At 37.7% G+C, this 15,674-nt stretch overlaps 1 protein-coding gene across 7 annotated transcripts in view; it reads left to right on the top strand.

Annotated features, from left to right (window-relative positions):
* The window catches only part of LOC105225304 (RNA-binding protein Musashi homolog Rbp6), a 467,402-nt gene that overhangs the window by 424,708 nt on the left and 27,020 nt on the right, over window positions 1-15,674 (top strand). For all 7 annotated transcript variants that reach the window (XR_007423004.1, XM_049458420.1, XM_049458419.1 and 4 more), the window contains 4 exons: window positions 2,967-3,049; window positions 3,170-3,254; window positions 11,965-12,000; window positions 15,201-15,284. Coding sequence is in view for 6 of the 7 variants with exons in the window: in XM_049458420.1 (XP_049314377.1) it covers window positions 2,967-3,049; window positions 3,170-3,254; window positions 11,965-12,000; window positions 15,201-15,284 (288 nt within the window). In the remaining variant the exon portion in view is untranslated. The remainder of the gene's footprint in view (window positions 1-2,966; window positions 3,050-3,169; window positions 3,255-11,964; window positions 12,001-15,200; window positions 15,285-15,674) is intronic.

Genomic DNA, 15,674 nt, shown 5'->3' with positions numbered 1-15,674 from the left:
GTATTGTCAGATACGAGCTCAGTAGAGCTTTAATACAAGATGCATTCCAAAGTAAACAGAACTTTTTGTCCCCTGGTGGTGTCATCACCGGAAATTCCGTCGAAGCTGTGCGTGAATTCTTTAAAAATCAGCCGAAATCATCATTGAAATTCATGTAAATGGAATCAATACCTTCAAAACATCGATTTATCGCATTTTGACCGAACATTTAGGCTTACGAAAGGTGTGTGCACGTTTGTTTTCCGCACAAATTCACTGACAGCCAAAAATTGCTTAGATTCCAACATTCGATCGACGCTTGGAATCGATTATTTGACCAAAAATCACATTTTAACCATTAACCACTCCCCGGGACCTGATATGGCACCGTGCGACTTCTTCCTTTTCGAGAAAATGCATTTGCCCATAAAAGGAAAGCGTTATGTAGACGTAGAGACCATTCAAAAGGCTGGCAACGGCATATTGGTGGCTATATCGGCCAACGAGCTAAAACACTCATTCGACATGATTTTGGACCGTGCAAGACGCTATATTGAAGCAGGAGGAGACTATTTTGAATAAAAATAAATTGATTTTGCCGAAAAATCATTTGCTCTGTTTTTTTTTCCTGTCCTGTTTACTTTGGAACCGCATCTTGTACAATCGTTAGGTAAACAAAACGACTATATTCTAAAGCGACGATTTGTTAGGATTATAAAAATAATATCTAAAATAAAATTTAAAATATTTAAGGTTTTCGTTAACTCAAGCCAGGATTTTCCAATTGTATCTGTGATGAAATATATAAGACATCCTTTTCCGCATCGTCTTTTCTTTCGACAGGGCGTGGGCTCAAATCAGTGATATGTTGAAGAACTTCGCTTTGATGTAGATTCTGGCTAGACGCTCATCCACCTGGGTGAATGACAGCACTCTGCGACGGAGTCCTCTTTCTCACCATTAATTTCACATCGAATTTCACAAAGGCTTACTTGTCTCTATCCTTGTCTCATCCATCGTACTTCCTGGACTCTTCACTCACATGAGGACATAAAGCAGCTGAACAGCGGAATTTTTCCAATTGGGGACCAGACATTCCAGATGCATGCCCGTAAATCGAAATTCTTATTACGTTTGCAGTGGTCTGCATCAAAAAGGAGATCTCCCATCCGCGGCTATTTTGTTCTTTTCTTCTTCTTCTTTACTGGCGTAGATTTGTTCTTTTCATTGAGGTATTTTTTTACGTAGCGGATTCCGAACCCAACGTACAACCCTGGGAAGGGTTTACTCTAATAATTCTGCTATAAAATTTTCATACTGGGTTCTTTCCGAAAACTTCACTTAAAGCTCTAACTATTTCTGAAGGAAATGGCTTACTTCATTTAACTGAGTGAAAATTATTTTTTAGTTATTATGCTCTCAAGCTTCCTCAAAAATAGTGAAAAATATATCTACTTACCTTTGACAAGGATATTTAATTCCTCTCTTAGGCAAAGCATATATCCTTCTGAATGGAACTGCTTGCTGGTCCTTTCTCTAGTCTGAAATTAATTTTAATATCTCAACTGGCTTATAGAGGCAACTAAGACACTTACTGTTTAAGCCTTGTAGATGAAGTTTTGATAAAAGCGAAAAGCACCGATTTACGGGAGGAAGGTAACTGTTATTATAAATTTTTTTTGGTAATCATCCCACTTTTAAGTTCCCCTTCAATAAGGAAATAGTCATTCATAGCATATACGCTGACTCGTCGTGTGGAAGTTCTTGATCTGCTTGCAGGTCTTTTTTCTAGTCTGAAGATAAGTTTAATATCTCGACTGGCTTAAATAGGCACTGAGACCGTTACTGTTTAAGTCTTGTATATGAAGCTTTACGGCAGGAAGGTATTTTAAATAATATTAAGAGGGCGATTAAATATGAATGTAATTGGTCTTAATCTTACCTCCATATCTCCTAAATATGTAATGATTTCCGAATCTCTGCTTGGCTTTGTTCTTATATTCCCATTTATGAGAAGCTTTGATCGTTGAAGAAAGGTTTTCACTCCACGAGTTTTTTTCTTGAAATGCTTTTTTTTTCGTACTCAATGTCTCTGAGTTATTAAAAAGTCTTCCAATACTGATGTAAAGAGATTACAAATATCCATCTAAATAAACAGAAAAAATTTTAAACATACAAGCTGACGTCCCCTAACAATTAAAATCCTTGAGACTTTCAAACCGAATTTTGAACTCATGAAACAGCGAGTGCTAACAACAAACTCAATACAATCGTCGATAACATCGAACTTATCATTTGAAGCGCCAAACACAGTTTCTGTTTGAGCACTATAATCAAACGATATTTTTATATATAAATTGTAAAGGCATCTTGGCATACAAATGTTCATACACCAATACTTGCATGCATATAAACCAGGCAGACTCACTTCAATGTACGCCACTTCCGACTGAAGTTTCCGGCTCAATGTTTATGGCCGGTAAAATCACTGAATTCGCCCGTTACGTCATGATGAATTCATAAGTGCAAGAGTTGATGGCTCAGTTGCTGCGATTGTGGTTTGTTGTTGATTGAATGAAAAAGACGCAAACGGAGCCTTGAAGCCGGGCAAAACTTTCGGCTTGGCACTGAGATCCACTACATTGCCCACAGAAGACGTTAGCGATAACTCAACATTTTACAAACCACAGCCCACAAAAGCTCCGGCCGACCGACTTTGGTCGAATTGTGAATTCCCAACGACCATGCAACCGAGCAGCAGCAGCAGCAGGCTTCAACAGTTGCGTGCGCTGTCGGACTAAAGGAATGCTAGGCAGCCGCCGCTTTAACGGTAGCTTTCAATACACAGATGCGCGTTGCGCTCGTATAGCTTTGATTCCTCTTCATACTTAATGCCCAACTGCTATTGCTGCACTGTCGACAACTTTGTAGCCTTGATATTTAGTAATTTAATTTATTAATTTGTGCACTTTCCGTTTCTGTTTCAGGTTTTGGCTTCGTTACATTTCAGAGTGAGGATGTGGTAGATAAAGTTTGTGAAATTCATTTCCATGAGATCAACAACAAAATGGTGAGTGCTCACACATTTCCACAACAACTTGTTTCCAACTCTCTACGCTCTATCCACAAACTCGAACAACTTTCATAGAAAAAAAGATTTTCTGATATTTCATATTTTGGTTATTTTTAGGTCGAATGCAAGAAGGCGCAACCCAAAGAAGTCATGCTGCCGGCCAACTTGGCCAAGACGCGCGCTGCCGGTCGCTCTGCATACGGTGAGTTGGTAGTTTGGGGCGGTAATGCCAACGGTGGCGGTCTAATCAGTAGTACATTTGCCACTGCGACACACCACAATATTGCCGGCGCTGCGGCTGCCACCAGCTCAGGCGCTCACCACCACCACCATCATCATCACCATCCGGCACATCCGCATGCCGGCATTTTCGGCGGCTCAAGCGTGGGCGCTGGCGCTGGTGCGCCCACAGCCACCACCTCGTTACGCTACACACCCTACTCCATACCGACACACTTTACGGCGGCTGCTGCGGCCGCTGCTGCAGCCGCTGCCAATCACCACCATCAGCAGCAGCAACAACAACACCAACAACAACAACAACAGCAACAGCAGCAACAACAGCAAGCTGCTGTGGTGGCGGCAGCCGCTGCACAGCAACAACAAACGTTAGCCAATGCGGTTGCAGCAGCCACCGCCGGCGCCACACACACACTCATACCACTTTCAGCTGCCACAGCAACTGTTCAACCGTCAGCGACCGCACCCACTTTACTGCAGTACGCCGCTGCTGCGGCTGCAACCAATCCACAAGCAGCTTCTCTGTACGATGCCGCCGCCATTGTTGGCTATAAACGCCTTTTGGCTGCTGCCGCTGTTGGCGGCTTACGCGCTCCAGCCGCGGTAGGCCATTTAGCGCCGCCAACAGCCACGCAAGTACGTCCAGCGCCAGCGGCGACTGCTGCCGCCTCCCTCGGCTACCCGCTAAGCGATCTGCTCTCGGTGCAAGGCCTGGAAATGCCAACCGCAGCCACACTTTATCAGCTGCCGGGCGCCAATACGCTCGGCATCTGACCACCAACGGCAGTCATAACCCAGCTGCCGCGGCCACAGTAAAGCACGTACAGCAACTGTACTACACACTCCCTTTGGCTTGCATTGTTTTGTGTTTCAATACCAGGCGCCTTTTCGCGGTTGTATAGTTGTTGTGCGCCTACCATACATACATACGGTACATATGTTGGTGCGCAACATGCCATTGCAATGCGAAATTTCCCAAGTGAATGACATTTTACACTTTGCGTTAATTGTATACAATTAACGGTATTAAATTAATTTTTGGCTTTATTGCAATAATGCGGCGCATTGAAGTTGCATAACACGGCAGCGTCCTGTCAATTTGACAACTTACAGCATGTCAAAAGAAGCCACACATGAGTGCGCATATTTGTGTTGCGTGCTATATATATGAATATTAGGGTGTCCCTTATTTCTCTAATATTTCCTAAAATTTGCAGCTTTTGCCCTAAAAATAGTATTTATTCTAAACTAGCGCTTTATTTTCAATCTAAAAGCAACCAGAATGACTTTACTTTTCCCATTTACTTTCTATGAGATTTTTTGGCCTTTGCAATCAACTTTTTATCTTCACAACAAACAACCCTTCACTTTTGAAGAGTTAATACTCGCATACAAAATTTTCTGCTCCACAAAAGCTACCTACATTATTTTCTCGTAAAAACGTGCCTTTAATAGTTATACGCAGTTAAAGTTATGCATCAAAGGTACTGCATTCATATAGTACTCCATGCCGTATGAGCAACGCAGAATGTATGTGCCAGCTGTATGAATGCTCAGTTCCTATGGTGTATAGCTTTGACAGCGTGTAGCTTATAAATTAGATCTCCAGACTTAATTTGGAGAGCGAAGGATTTTTCAGATTTCATAACACATCGCATGTACTGCACTCCTATAGTACACCATGCCGTATGAGTGACGAAAAAAGTATAAGTCAACTGTATGAAGGCTCAGTTCCTATGGTGTATAGCTTTGACTGCGTATAACTACTAAAGCTGTGGTTTTATGAAATAATGCTTCAAGACTTTTTTGTAGAGCGGAAAATTTTGTACTAAATATAGCTTTCTTCAAAGCTTCAGAATTACTTCTTTAATGCAAACTAACAAAAAATCGCATTATATATACAAGTGAAAGGAAAATGATCAAGACACGGTTTAAATAGAAAATAAAAAGCTTTTTTGAGGTTAAAAATTTGCTTAGTGAATAAAATAAGACTACAGTGGACCTTTAGTAAAAAAACACTTGTGAAATAATAGACACCCTAATATATATATGTATAAGCGCGAATGGGAATACTCATATATGCGTAAGCGCTCATTTATATTAAAGTAAAGTTACCCAGCAGCAAAATCAACTACTTAAAAACTATTTTAGTATGAATCTCAAGCGCAACTAGTCAGCTATGAATCGAGCTGCCAAATGTTAGATTTCTGTCAGAAATAGCAGAAATATATCAGTCCCATAACAGTGCCAAATTTATACAAACTAATATAGCTTGATTATGGATTAAAGCAGCGTATCATATACAATAAACTCCGCTAAAACTTTTACTATAACTCCGCTGACCTTTAATACAGGCTGCGACCTGCCTCCAAACTAGTTTGTTGCTTCTTTACCTGTCAATAGTGCCGCATTGGGCACTAAATATGACAATGGCGCTCGCTCCCTTTGTGCAACTCATGCAGACATATGTACATTTCAATAATCGGATTACACCTATACATACATTACATAATCACTTACACACACATATCTTTCAGCCACAATATTTAGACACAATTAAGTATATATATATACTTACATATATACATATTTTTAAATAATTATTCGCTAGCATTTAGCCGAAATGTACTTGTAATATTCTTAGGTTTAACGCGAAATCGATTTGCAGCTCTAGCGCTGTATTCTTATTAGTATTAAGACTCTTACTCTTCTGTACAACATATGAAATTGAATAGTTATATATATATATATAGCCAATACTCGTACTTATCGGCAGTTTCGCTAACGAAACAGGCAAAAAGCAAACATATTAGCTAAATTATAATCTTAAATATTTTACAATTTCGATCTCATATATGTACATGTGCGTCCAACGTTTTTACTTACTCATTAATTAATACAATTATTAGGCTTAGGAAATGGAAATGTTATCTCTGGCTTTTGTTGTAAATAAGTGCGAAATAGACGCTGGCTTAGTACAAGTATGTGTGAAAGGGAATCGCATACAAATTTGAATTGTTTAAATTGTTAATGGAGCTGTTTGCATCTTCCCGCTGTGCAAGTCTATAGACGGTTTTTTCGTCTTTCCTTGCCGTCAACTCGCCTTCAAAAAACAATTTGGGCGCAAAAATAGTCCTCTTGTGAACATAGTTTTACACGTAAGGCCGTAAACAAAATTAGCGAGGTAAATTTGATGAAGGAGGGAATACAAGTACATAATTAGAATGGTAAACCCGCTTTCCTTAAAGCAACCAAGTTACATTTTAAAAGCTTTAGACCCATTTCATCGTCGTGATTGGCTCAAAGGGCACAAAAAATACACTGGTTTTTTGGGAATCACTCTGAAATTATGCACTCGTCTCTTTCTTTCTAAGCAGCCACACATATGTCGGAACCATTAGTATCGGAGCACTATATCATATAGCTGTCATACAAACTGAACGATCAAAATCATGTCCTTATATGGAAAACTTTTTTATTTGAAGAGATTTCTTCGCGAAATTCAGCACAGCTTAGCTTCTAAAACAACTGTATATAATCCAAAGAAAATGTTCAGATTGGACTATTATAGCATATAGCTTTCATACAAGTTGACCCATAAAAATTAAGTTCTTGTACAGAAAACATGTTTATTTGTAGAGATATTTCTACAAAACCTTCCACGAATGCTTGCTTAAGATAGCAGTACATTCTTCGAAAAATTTTAACAGATCCGATCACTATAGCATATAGCTTTCATACAAAATGGCCCATAAAAATTAAGTTCTAGTACAGAAAACTTGTATTTTTGATGAGATATTTTCACAAAATTTCGCACGAACAATTTTTTAAGTTAATTGTACATTTTCTCAAAAAATTGTTCAGATCGGACAACTATAGCATATAGCGGTCATACAAACTGTACGGTCAAAGTCACGTTCTTCTATGGAAAACTTTTATATTTGACAAGATATCATCATGAAATTTAGCACACGTAATCTTTTGAATTAGCGGTACATTATCCTAGAAAACTGTTCAGATCGGACAACTATAACATATAGCGGTCATACAAACTGAACGTTCAAGTCAGGCTCTTGTATGGTAAACGATCAAAATCACTAGGCATAGCAAGCTGTCGTGTATCACTCATCTAACCATAAGCTTGCATAACGGGTTGATAAAACAGTTAACACGTTTGACAACAAATTGTTTTAGAACTAAAGCCAACAACAATAGCTAGAGATTATCGGCATATTAATAAAGCAAAAAATAGTCGATATTACAAATATGTGAACTTAAATGTTTTACCCGTAAATTTATACTAAAATTACATAACAGTTCTAATGTTACTGTTAGGTCTAGATTTATTTTACACACACACATACAAAAAGTATGTAGCTAGAAACAAGATAACTTTGTATTGTCCAATGTTTGTAATATTCATGCATTAGGGGCTTAGTAGCAGCCAACTTAAATGAATGAAAGTACGCCAAACTTAATTAAGTTATAATAATTAATTACCACTGAGTAGAGGTAATTTACATATGTAAATTGTAGTCTATAGCCAAACGCAGTCGCTAACATGAAATTTTGAATTGATGCCAACATACATTACCAAGTACGTAGTAAGCAAAATCGGGACAAAATTACGAAAATAACTCAAAGGCTTAGATAGCAAGCCGCGTAAGCAACACACACAACTTAATTTTATAAATCAATTAACTTTAAGCAACTCACAACCAAATACGTAGACGGGAAGTGATGCGTGCTAGGTATGTTTTCACATAGATAACAACAACTCAGCAGTTACTTAAATTTTACAGCATTTATACTTAGTTTTGTTTAGCAAATTTATATAAAATTCCAATTCAATGTAATCCTCTAAATAGCTGTGCTAACATTATTAAAGTCTTGACAAAAATGCCAAGACGTATGTATGTAGTTTGTAAGGCGCATTTGTAAAATGCGTCAATTATTTTATTTACTTTTCGTCTCTTTTCTAAGTGCTTATAAATAGTTGTACTAATAAGGTGATCTGGTCAACGAAATGCGCTCTTCAGTTGGCAGTTGATTATAAGCGGCCGCACATGAAAGCAGTTATGCCTCATTAGCAGCGCCTTCGTAGCATTGGGCACGAACATGATTGGGAACAAATGCGCTGCCACGCCATGCATTTATCCACTTAACTTTGTTTGCCAAATTAAATTGTAATTGCGTTATATAATTTAAAAGAGCCGTGTGTCCTCAAATGATAACTTAAAAAGCAATCGCGCTGAAAAGGCATAAGTGAAGGCAGCGGCCGAGGCAGAGCGGAAATGCACGGCGGCACGTGTGTGGGCATTGCTAGGGACACGTAGCAGCGTGGTCGCACATTAAGTGGTGCACAACAACAACAACGCTGAAGGGGCGTTTGCTCGAGAACGCCAGCCAGCAGTGGCATTGGTACGCGGCAGTCTACGGAAGGCACCCAACAGCAAGGGCACGTGCGCGCCATGAAGAGTTAAATGAGCAGCAGTCACTATCTCTATCTCCACGTACAGGAATTGTCCGAAGCACACTAGTCGTTTAACATTCACTTGTAGTATGAGACTTATAGCTGGCATTTTATTTTGCAATTTTATTTCGCAATTTCCTATACGTTTTCACCCGTTGCCGTTTTTCGGTTTTTGCTTCATAGTTTGTAGCCTCACTTAGCGTGTGTTTTTTAATAATATCTCGCAGCATATATGTATATTTTCCATATGTTTATTTAGTTTTTTCACTTAATCATAAGATGCATTTAGCTTTACCGTTATTTTATATTTTTTATATATTTTAAATATTTTTTTCTATTTTTTAGTATTTTTTTTTTTTTTTACATCACAATTAGTAGTGTGTTCTTTTAAGCAGCAGCCACACAAGCGTACAACGTGCTGGCTACGGGGCGTATACGTGACATCGCACTTCGCCGGCGTCGCTCTCAGCAGCGCCAATGCATGTGCGACACGTATTGAGCGCATCGGTTAGCCACACTTTTCGTTGTGTGCGTGCGCGTGTGTATGTGTGTGTGTGTTTTAGCGTAAAAAAAAACATTTAGTGTTAACTGTGAAACACTCACGTCTCTTCGTAACTCTCTCGAATCATTAATGAATATTTACAAAATATTTAATTAGCTATGCGAAACGAAAATGTATTACTTCATAGAAGAATCGTAAACGTATTCGTATTATAATCAATGTGTAATTCCATGTTTAGCAACATTTATCTAGTCACTAGCATAAGTTTTTCTTTACTTTTTTCAATTTTTAATATAATTATATACCGTCTATTTGCATTTAATTACAACACAGACGCTGGGCGTGCACTAGGCACGCACCACAAAGCGTACGAGTAGCGGTAACTGCGTCGAAAGCAACGAGCGATTAGCGATACGAACAACAAAATGGAAAACCGTAGCTGGCATAGTTTTAAGTCAACGATTATCATAGAAAATTATTAATTTAGCTTCACGATGTAGTCTGTAATGAAATGTGTAGAGTGCAGAGGCAAATGTGAGAAGCGTTGATTTTGAGTTTTAGCGAAAAAGTTGAAGTGTCGTAGTTTCGCAAATGTTATATTTTGTTATATTTGGAATTTGATTATCTTATAACCTGAGCTGGATAAAATATGTATGACGGGAAATTTGTAACTAGTTTGTAACTAGTCCTTCAGTTTCTGAGATATCGAACTCACATTTTGCATATGTTCTTTTCTCACCAAAAACATGATTATTTGTTAGAACGGACGTTTTCGTACGACTATAACATATAGCAGCCATATAATCTGAAGGCTCAGAATCAAGTTCTTGTATGAAAAACTTTCTTATCTGACGAGATATCTTTCTGAAATTTGGCGAGGATTATTATCTAAGATAATGGTGCAAATTTCGAAAAAAATTTTCAGATAAGATCACTTTAACATATAGCTGCCATACAAACTGAACGTTCAGATTCCAGTTCTTGTATGAAAATTTTTTTATCTCACGAGTTATCTTTCTGAAATTTGGCATGGAGTATTATCTAAGGTAATGGTGCAAAGTCCGAAAAAAATTTTCAGATCGGATCACTTTAACATATAGCTGCCATACAACCTGAACCTCCAGAATCAAGTTCTTCTATGAAAAAATTTTTTAAATGACGAGTTATCTTTCTGAAATTTTACATAGGTTATTATATAAAGCAACGGTAAAATATTCAAAGAAATTTATTAGATCCGATCACCATAGCATATAGCTGCCATACAAACCGAACGTTCAGAATCAAGTTCTTGTATGAAAAACTTTCTTATCTGACAGGATATCCGTCTGAAATTTGGCTTGGGTTATTACCTAAGGCAACGGTACAATATCTGTGGAAATTGTTCAGATCGGACCACTATAACATATAGCTGCCATACAAACTGTACGATCACATTTCTTTTTATTAAGGATTTTTTGTATTTGTAAAGAATACATCTAGCTTCAGCGCATCCGAATTAAATTTTTTTGTTGTTGTTTTTTTTCTCAAAATATTCTTCGACGAAGTGAATTGAAATATTTTTTATCCAAAAAGTATCATTACTTCAGCGCCGCTAACATTTGCCTTTGCACTACTACAGCAAACTAGTTTTACGATTAATACAATAAATATTACTGTGTACGCTATAGTTGGAACTCGTACTTGTCCGATCGTATGTACTAAATGTATGCATAGACTTAATTTAACATTAAATTTAAATAGCCATAGCATTCAGATTAACACTTTGAACACTAACACTAACATTTTTTAAAACTATACTTAAGTGAGTCTAAGAGACTTTTATCAATATTATTGTTATGAAATACTAATGAGAACCAGTAATCAAAATTATGTTAGTTCAAGCTTGCCAGAATATTTTTTTCAGAGATGGATCTAAGTGCTTAGTGCATCATTTTAGAGGCTCACGCTGATCATATGCAGAGTAAAAGATTTTCTACTACTCAAATATGAATATAGTAATTAATTATTTCTACTGAAAATTGACAAATTCATAAAGTAGCGGTGTTTCGTTTACACGGTGCCGCACTAAACACGTTTTTTATTTGAGTTTCCATAAAGGAATCCAAAACCGAATATTAATACTTCTTCACCAAAGCTGGCACCAACAAACCGGCTTCTGGCAAAAATCATCACATTGTCTTTTTTCCACAAAATCGCGCTACAAACCAATACTCCAAATATAACTACTTCAATACAAACTTTTGATTGGAATTTTCGACTTTTTGCTGGCATTTAATTTGTTTCAAAATTTCATATTACCTTTGAAACGAAACAAAATTTTAAACTGTCTCGTTTAAATACAATAAAAAAGGCAACAAATTTGTAATAATTATATAAGAATTCAATATTTATTATTAGCATATCTAATAACTAGTTAACAATATATGTACTTGTAGTAGCGCGTTTTCATCATAATATTTCAAAACAAAAAATTATAGTTATAGTGTCTGTATTTATTAAGCGAAGTTTCTTTTTCTTAGTCTTAGCATCAGTGTAACTTATATACTCAACATAAACGTTATAAACATATATATTTTTTACAAATTCTCAAACTTGAAAGACTACTAGAGTTTTTCATATTTAAATTCTGAAACTGTAAATTAGTATGGTTTTTAATATAAACTGTGTTTTCTTTTCTATTTCCTTCCTTCACAACAGATAACATCATGTGGGGACTGGGGACACTACCCGACGGTAAGTAAGAAAACGAAAATTTGCTTTCATTATTTCAAGACTATTAAACATTTTTCATGTTTGTTGTTTGTATAAATTATCTGTGCGCTACTCTATCTCGAACTACCACTAGCCCAAAAATATCTACGATGTCGATATGCCCTTAGTACCTAGTCAAAATAACCTGAAGCTCAATACGGTATATTGAACTACGGTAGGGCATCAGAGGTGCAAAAAAATTTAAAAAGTGGGCTTGGCTGCGCCCCCTAACAAGTTTAATACATATTTAAAGCTATATCAATCAAATATTTTCGGCACCTCTTCTCGTAGTACGAAAATGGGAGCAATCGAATCTCAATAACGCTTAATCCACATATGTAAAACGATTCTGTTGAAAACTACTAATAATGCGATGACCTACAAAATGAATACTTCAAAAGCATTAAATTCCACATGCTATATAATACATGAAGGTCTCATAGAAGCCGATGCCAAAATGGACAGGAAACCGTACACCCTTGGGTGAAATCGTATACCTTAGATCATATCTTAACAGGCTTGAACCAAATTTGGTACATATGTATAGTAATATTATTTTCATATTATTTTGTTATATTGGAAAAAAATGAGCGAATCGGATTACATCCATGCCTACTTCCGGTATATCATTATGTGGTATGCCATATCACGCCAAAAAGTATGGAAATCGCACCATAACTTCACAAAGAATAGGCGATGGTCGTATTCATACCGAAGGCAAGAAAATAATTCTCCTATCTTCGAAAGAATATCGACCAATAAGTCTAACATCATTCCCTCTGAATCCAATTGAAAAAATTGTAGACTCCTATATTAGAGGCAAGCTTCAATGGGCTGACATATCGTAAGCACAACACTCCGATACGGAGTGTATTTGCACGAATACTGCACTGCACCCACTAACCCTAAATATAGAAAGAGCTCTACAACAGAAGAAATATGTTCTAGGCGTATTTCTAGACATAAATGGAGTATTCATTAATGGCTCCAACATTGCAATCGTTAAAAGCCTAAAAGCAGCGCGGATAGAGCTAGCCATCATAGCATAGATAAAAATTGTACCTAGCTGCAGGATAATTAATTCGGTATGAAACGAAGCGAGATTGCTGAGTTTAGCTCAAATAGGAGTTCCACAAGTATGTCTCTACTATCTTTACTGCTATGGTCACTTCATGAGCTTCTGAAAATATTTTAAAGGAAACAACCAATCTGATAATTGACAATATTTAAGGATCATAGACATGGCATGCCAGACATGGTACTCTTTATAAGGCGGTACAAAATACCGACATGTACACACACGTGGCTCAATGGGGTTAACAATTAAGGAACATTCCAAGTACCTAGTAGCAATTTTAGATAGAAAACTGAAATTGAAAATTAATGAAGCTAGAGTCTACATGATTCCTATCAGCTGGCCTCATGCCTAGATGGCACACAGCGGTAGTAAAGACAATATGGTATGGTCACTTGTTGACTTTCCAGGCCTAAACCACTCTAATAAGGCCGTAATAGTTTGTTGGCTTTACGTAGTAGTCTTTCACACAGTATGCTCGATAGAGCCTTATATGCGATGTTGAGGATGCTTTTCCCACGGTAGTTGGAGCAGATTGTGGGGTCTTCCTTCTTGTGGATTGGGCAGCGCACACATAAATTCCAATTGTTGAACACGCTTTTGTCCGACCATATTCTACAAAAAAGCTGATCCAGGCTCCTTATCAGTTCTTCTCTGCCGTGTTTGAATAGCTCGGCCAGCAATCCATCAGCCCCCGCCGCTGTGTTGTTCTTCAGGCGATTAATAGCTATTCGAACTTCTTTATGGTCGGGCAATGGAACGTTCGCTCCATCGTCAACTGGAAATCGGGTTCACTATCTCCTAGTGTTATGCTTTCACTGCTATTTAGCAGGCTGGGGAAGTGTTCCCTGCATAATTTCAGCATGCTCTAGACATCAGTCACTATATAACTTATGTGAGTTCTGCAAGAGTATGCTACGGTTTTGAAACCTTCTGTTAGTCGCTGCATCTTTTCATAGAATTTTCGAGCATTACCCCTGTCGGTCAACTTGTCCAGCTCTTCGTAATCACGCATTTCAGCCTCTTTCTTTTTCTGTCTGCAAATGCGTCTTGCTTCCCTTTTCAAGTATCGTTATCTATCCCATTCCGCACGTGTTGTGGTCGATGGTAACGTTATGTACTATATGTAGGGGTTTTTGTTAATATGCTTCTTATGTATTGATTTGGTTTTTTGCAAAATCAGCTTTATTAGTACGCCTTCAGCCAGAGTCTGCATTTAAATTTCCGCTGACTGCAGACTCCAAGTAATTGGAGTTTAATCGCCGCCCTTGCAAAGTATTTGCAGACGTTTGCGTCTCCGTAAGCATATTTGAAAACAATTAATAAATATGTCCGGAGCCATTCTCCAGCTAGCATTCATTAAAGCAAAATGGCTCTCAAGTCTCCAGCTGGTCTTCCGATGGCTTTTGATTTAAATTTGCTTTGCATTTACAAATATATGTACTCATAAACAGTTAACTACGTGTGGCACGCATATGAAGGGCAGTGTGTGTGTGCACAAACCGTAGGCCTTATTTAACATATTGAATTCATGCATACGGAGCCATATGAAAACCGGACTGTTAATTTCCCATGCAGTTAATTATTTACAATCCAAGCAATGCAAATGCCATATTCCAGCAAACGGAAGCCGGAAGAAAACGCTCACAATCAGCAGCATGCAAAATATATACCCAGGCTACATGTCATGCTGGTTGCGCTTTTCATTGTCGTAGACTCACTTCAAATCGAACTTAAATATGCAAATACATACTTATGAATATGTAAATGCTGCTGCTTATGTGTGCATAACAACCGCAGCTCTGTGCAATTTGTGCTCGACAAAGCCACAAACATCTTAGAAGTGTAGGAGAGCAGATCTGCTGGAAATCTTGATGATAATTCAATTGCTTGCATAAACTTTGATTGCCTCTTGTTCTACTCTGCTTCAAGTACATGCCACACACACACACACACACACACACAGAAAATAATCAAAATAATCTCGTCTTCAACTCGTCGTGTTTATTCTTTATTTCAACTTCAACTTATACATTTTATAAGCGCATATTTGCTTGCCTTCGCTCAAACAATGTTGCATAATTCATTTTGTTCTTCATTTTAACAGGATTTCCGGCAGCCGCCTATGCAGCCTATGCAGCTGGACGTGGTTATTCGGGATATCCAAGCTTCGGTTTGCCTTACCCTGCTGGTGAGTACAAGCTTACGACTTTAAAATCGCAAAAACTGCACACACACACACACAGACAGATACACAGCCACACGAGCATTTATGATACGAACTTTCAACTACTACAAGAACGTTACACACACATACACTTACTGCATTCGCATACCAATATTTTAACAAGCACACAAATGTGGCATACTTGAGTACTATACATAATGATAACTTTACTATTACCTTACTCTCAACTTGTACTCCCTGCCCTAACCTCAAATACACAGCCAGAAACTAGTTACATCCGCGCATATGAATGTGTGAATATGTGAGCATATTTGCGCATATAATTCCCAAAACTTCTTTCGTGCCACATTTATTATTCGAGTTTAATTTTATTTTGAAATGTGCCTTTTATTT

This window comes from Bactrocera dorsalis, chromosome 5 (genome assembly GCF_023373825.1).
Source record: "Bactrocera dorsalis isolate Fly_Bdor chromosome 5, ASM2337382v1, whole genome shotgun sequence".
NCBI lineage: Eukaryota > Metazoa > Arthropoda > Insecta > Diptera > Tephritidae > Bactrocera > Bactrocera dorsalis.
Note: the sequence above shows the minus strand (reverse complement) of the source record. Positions and strands in the feature narration are given on the sequence as shown.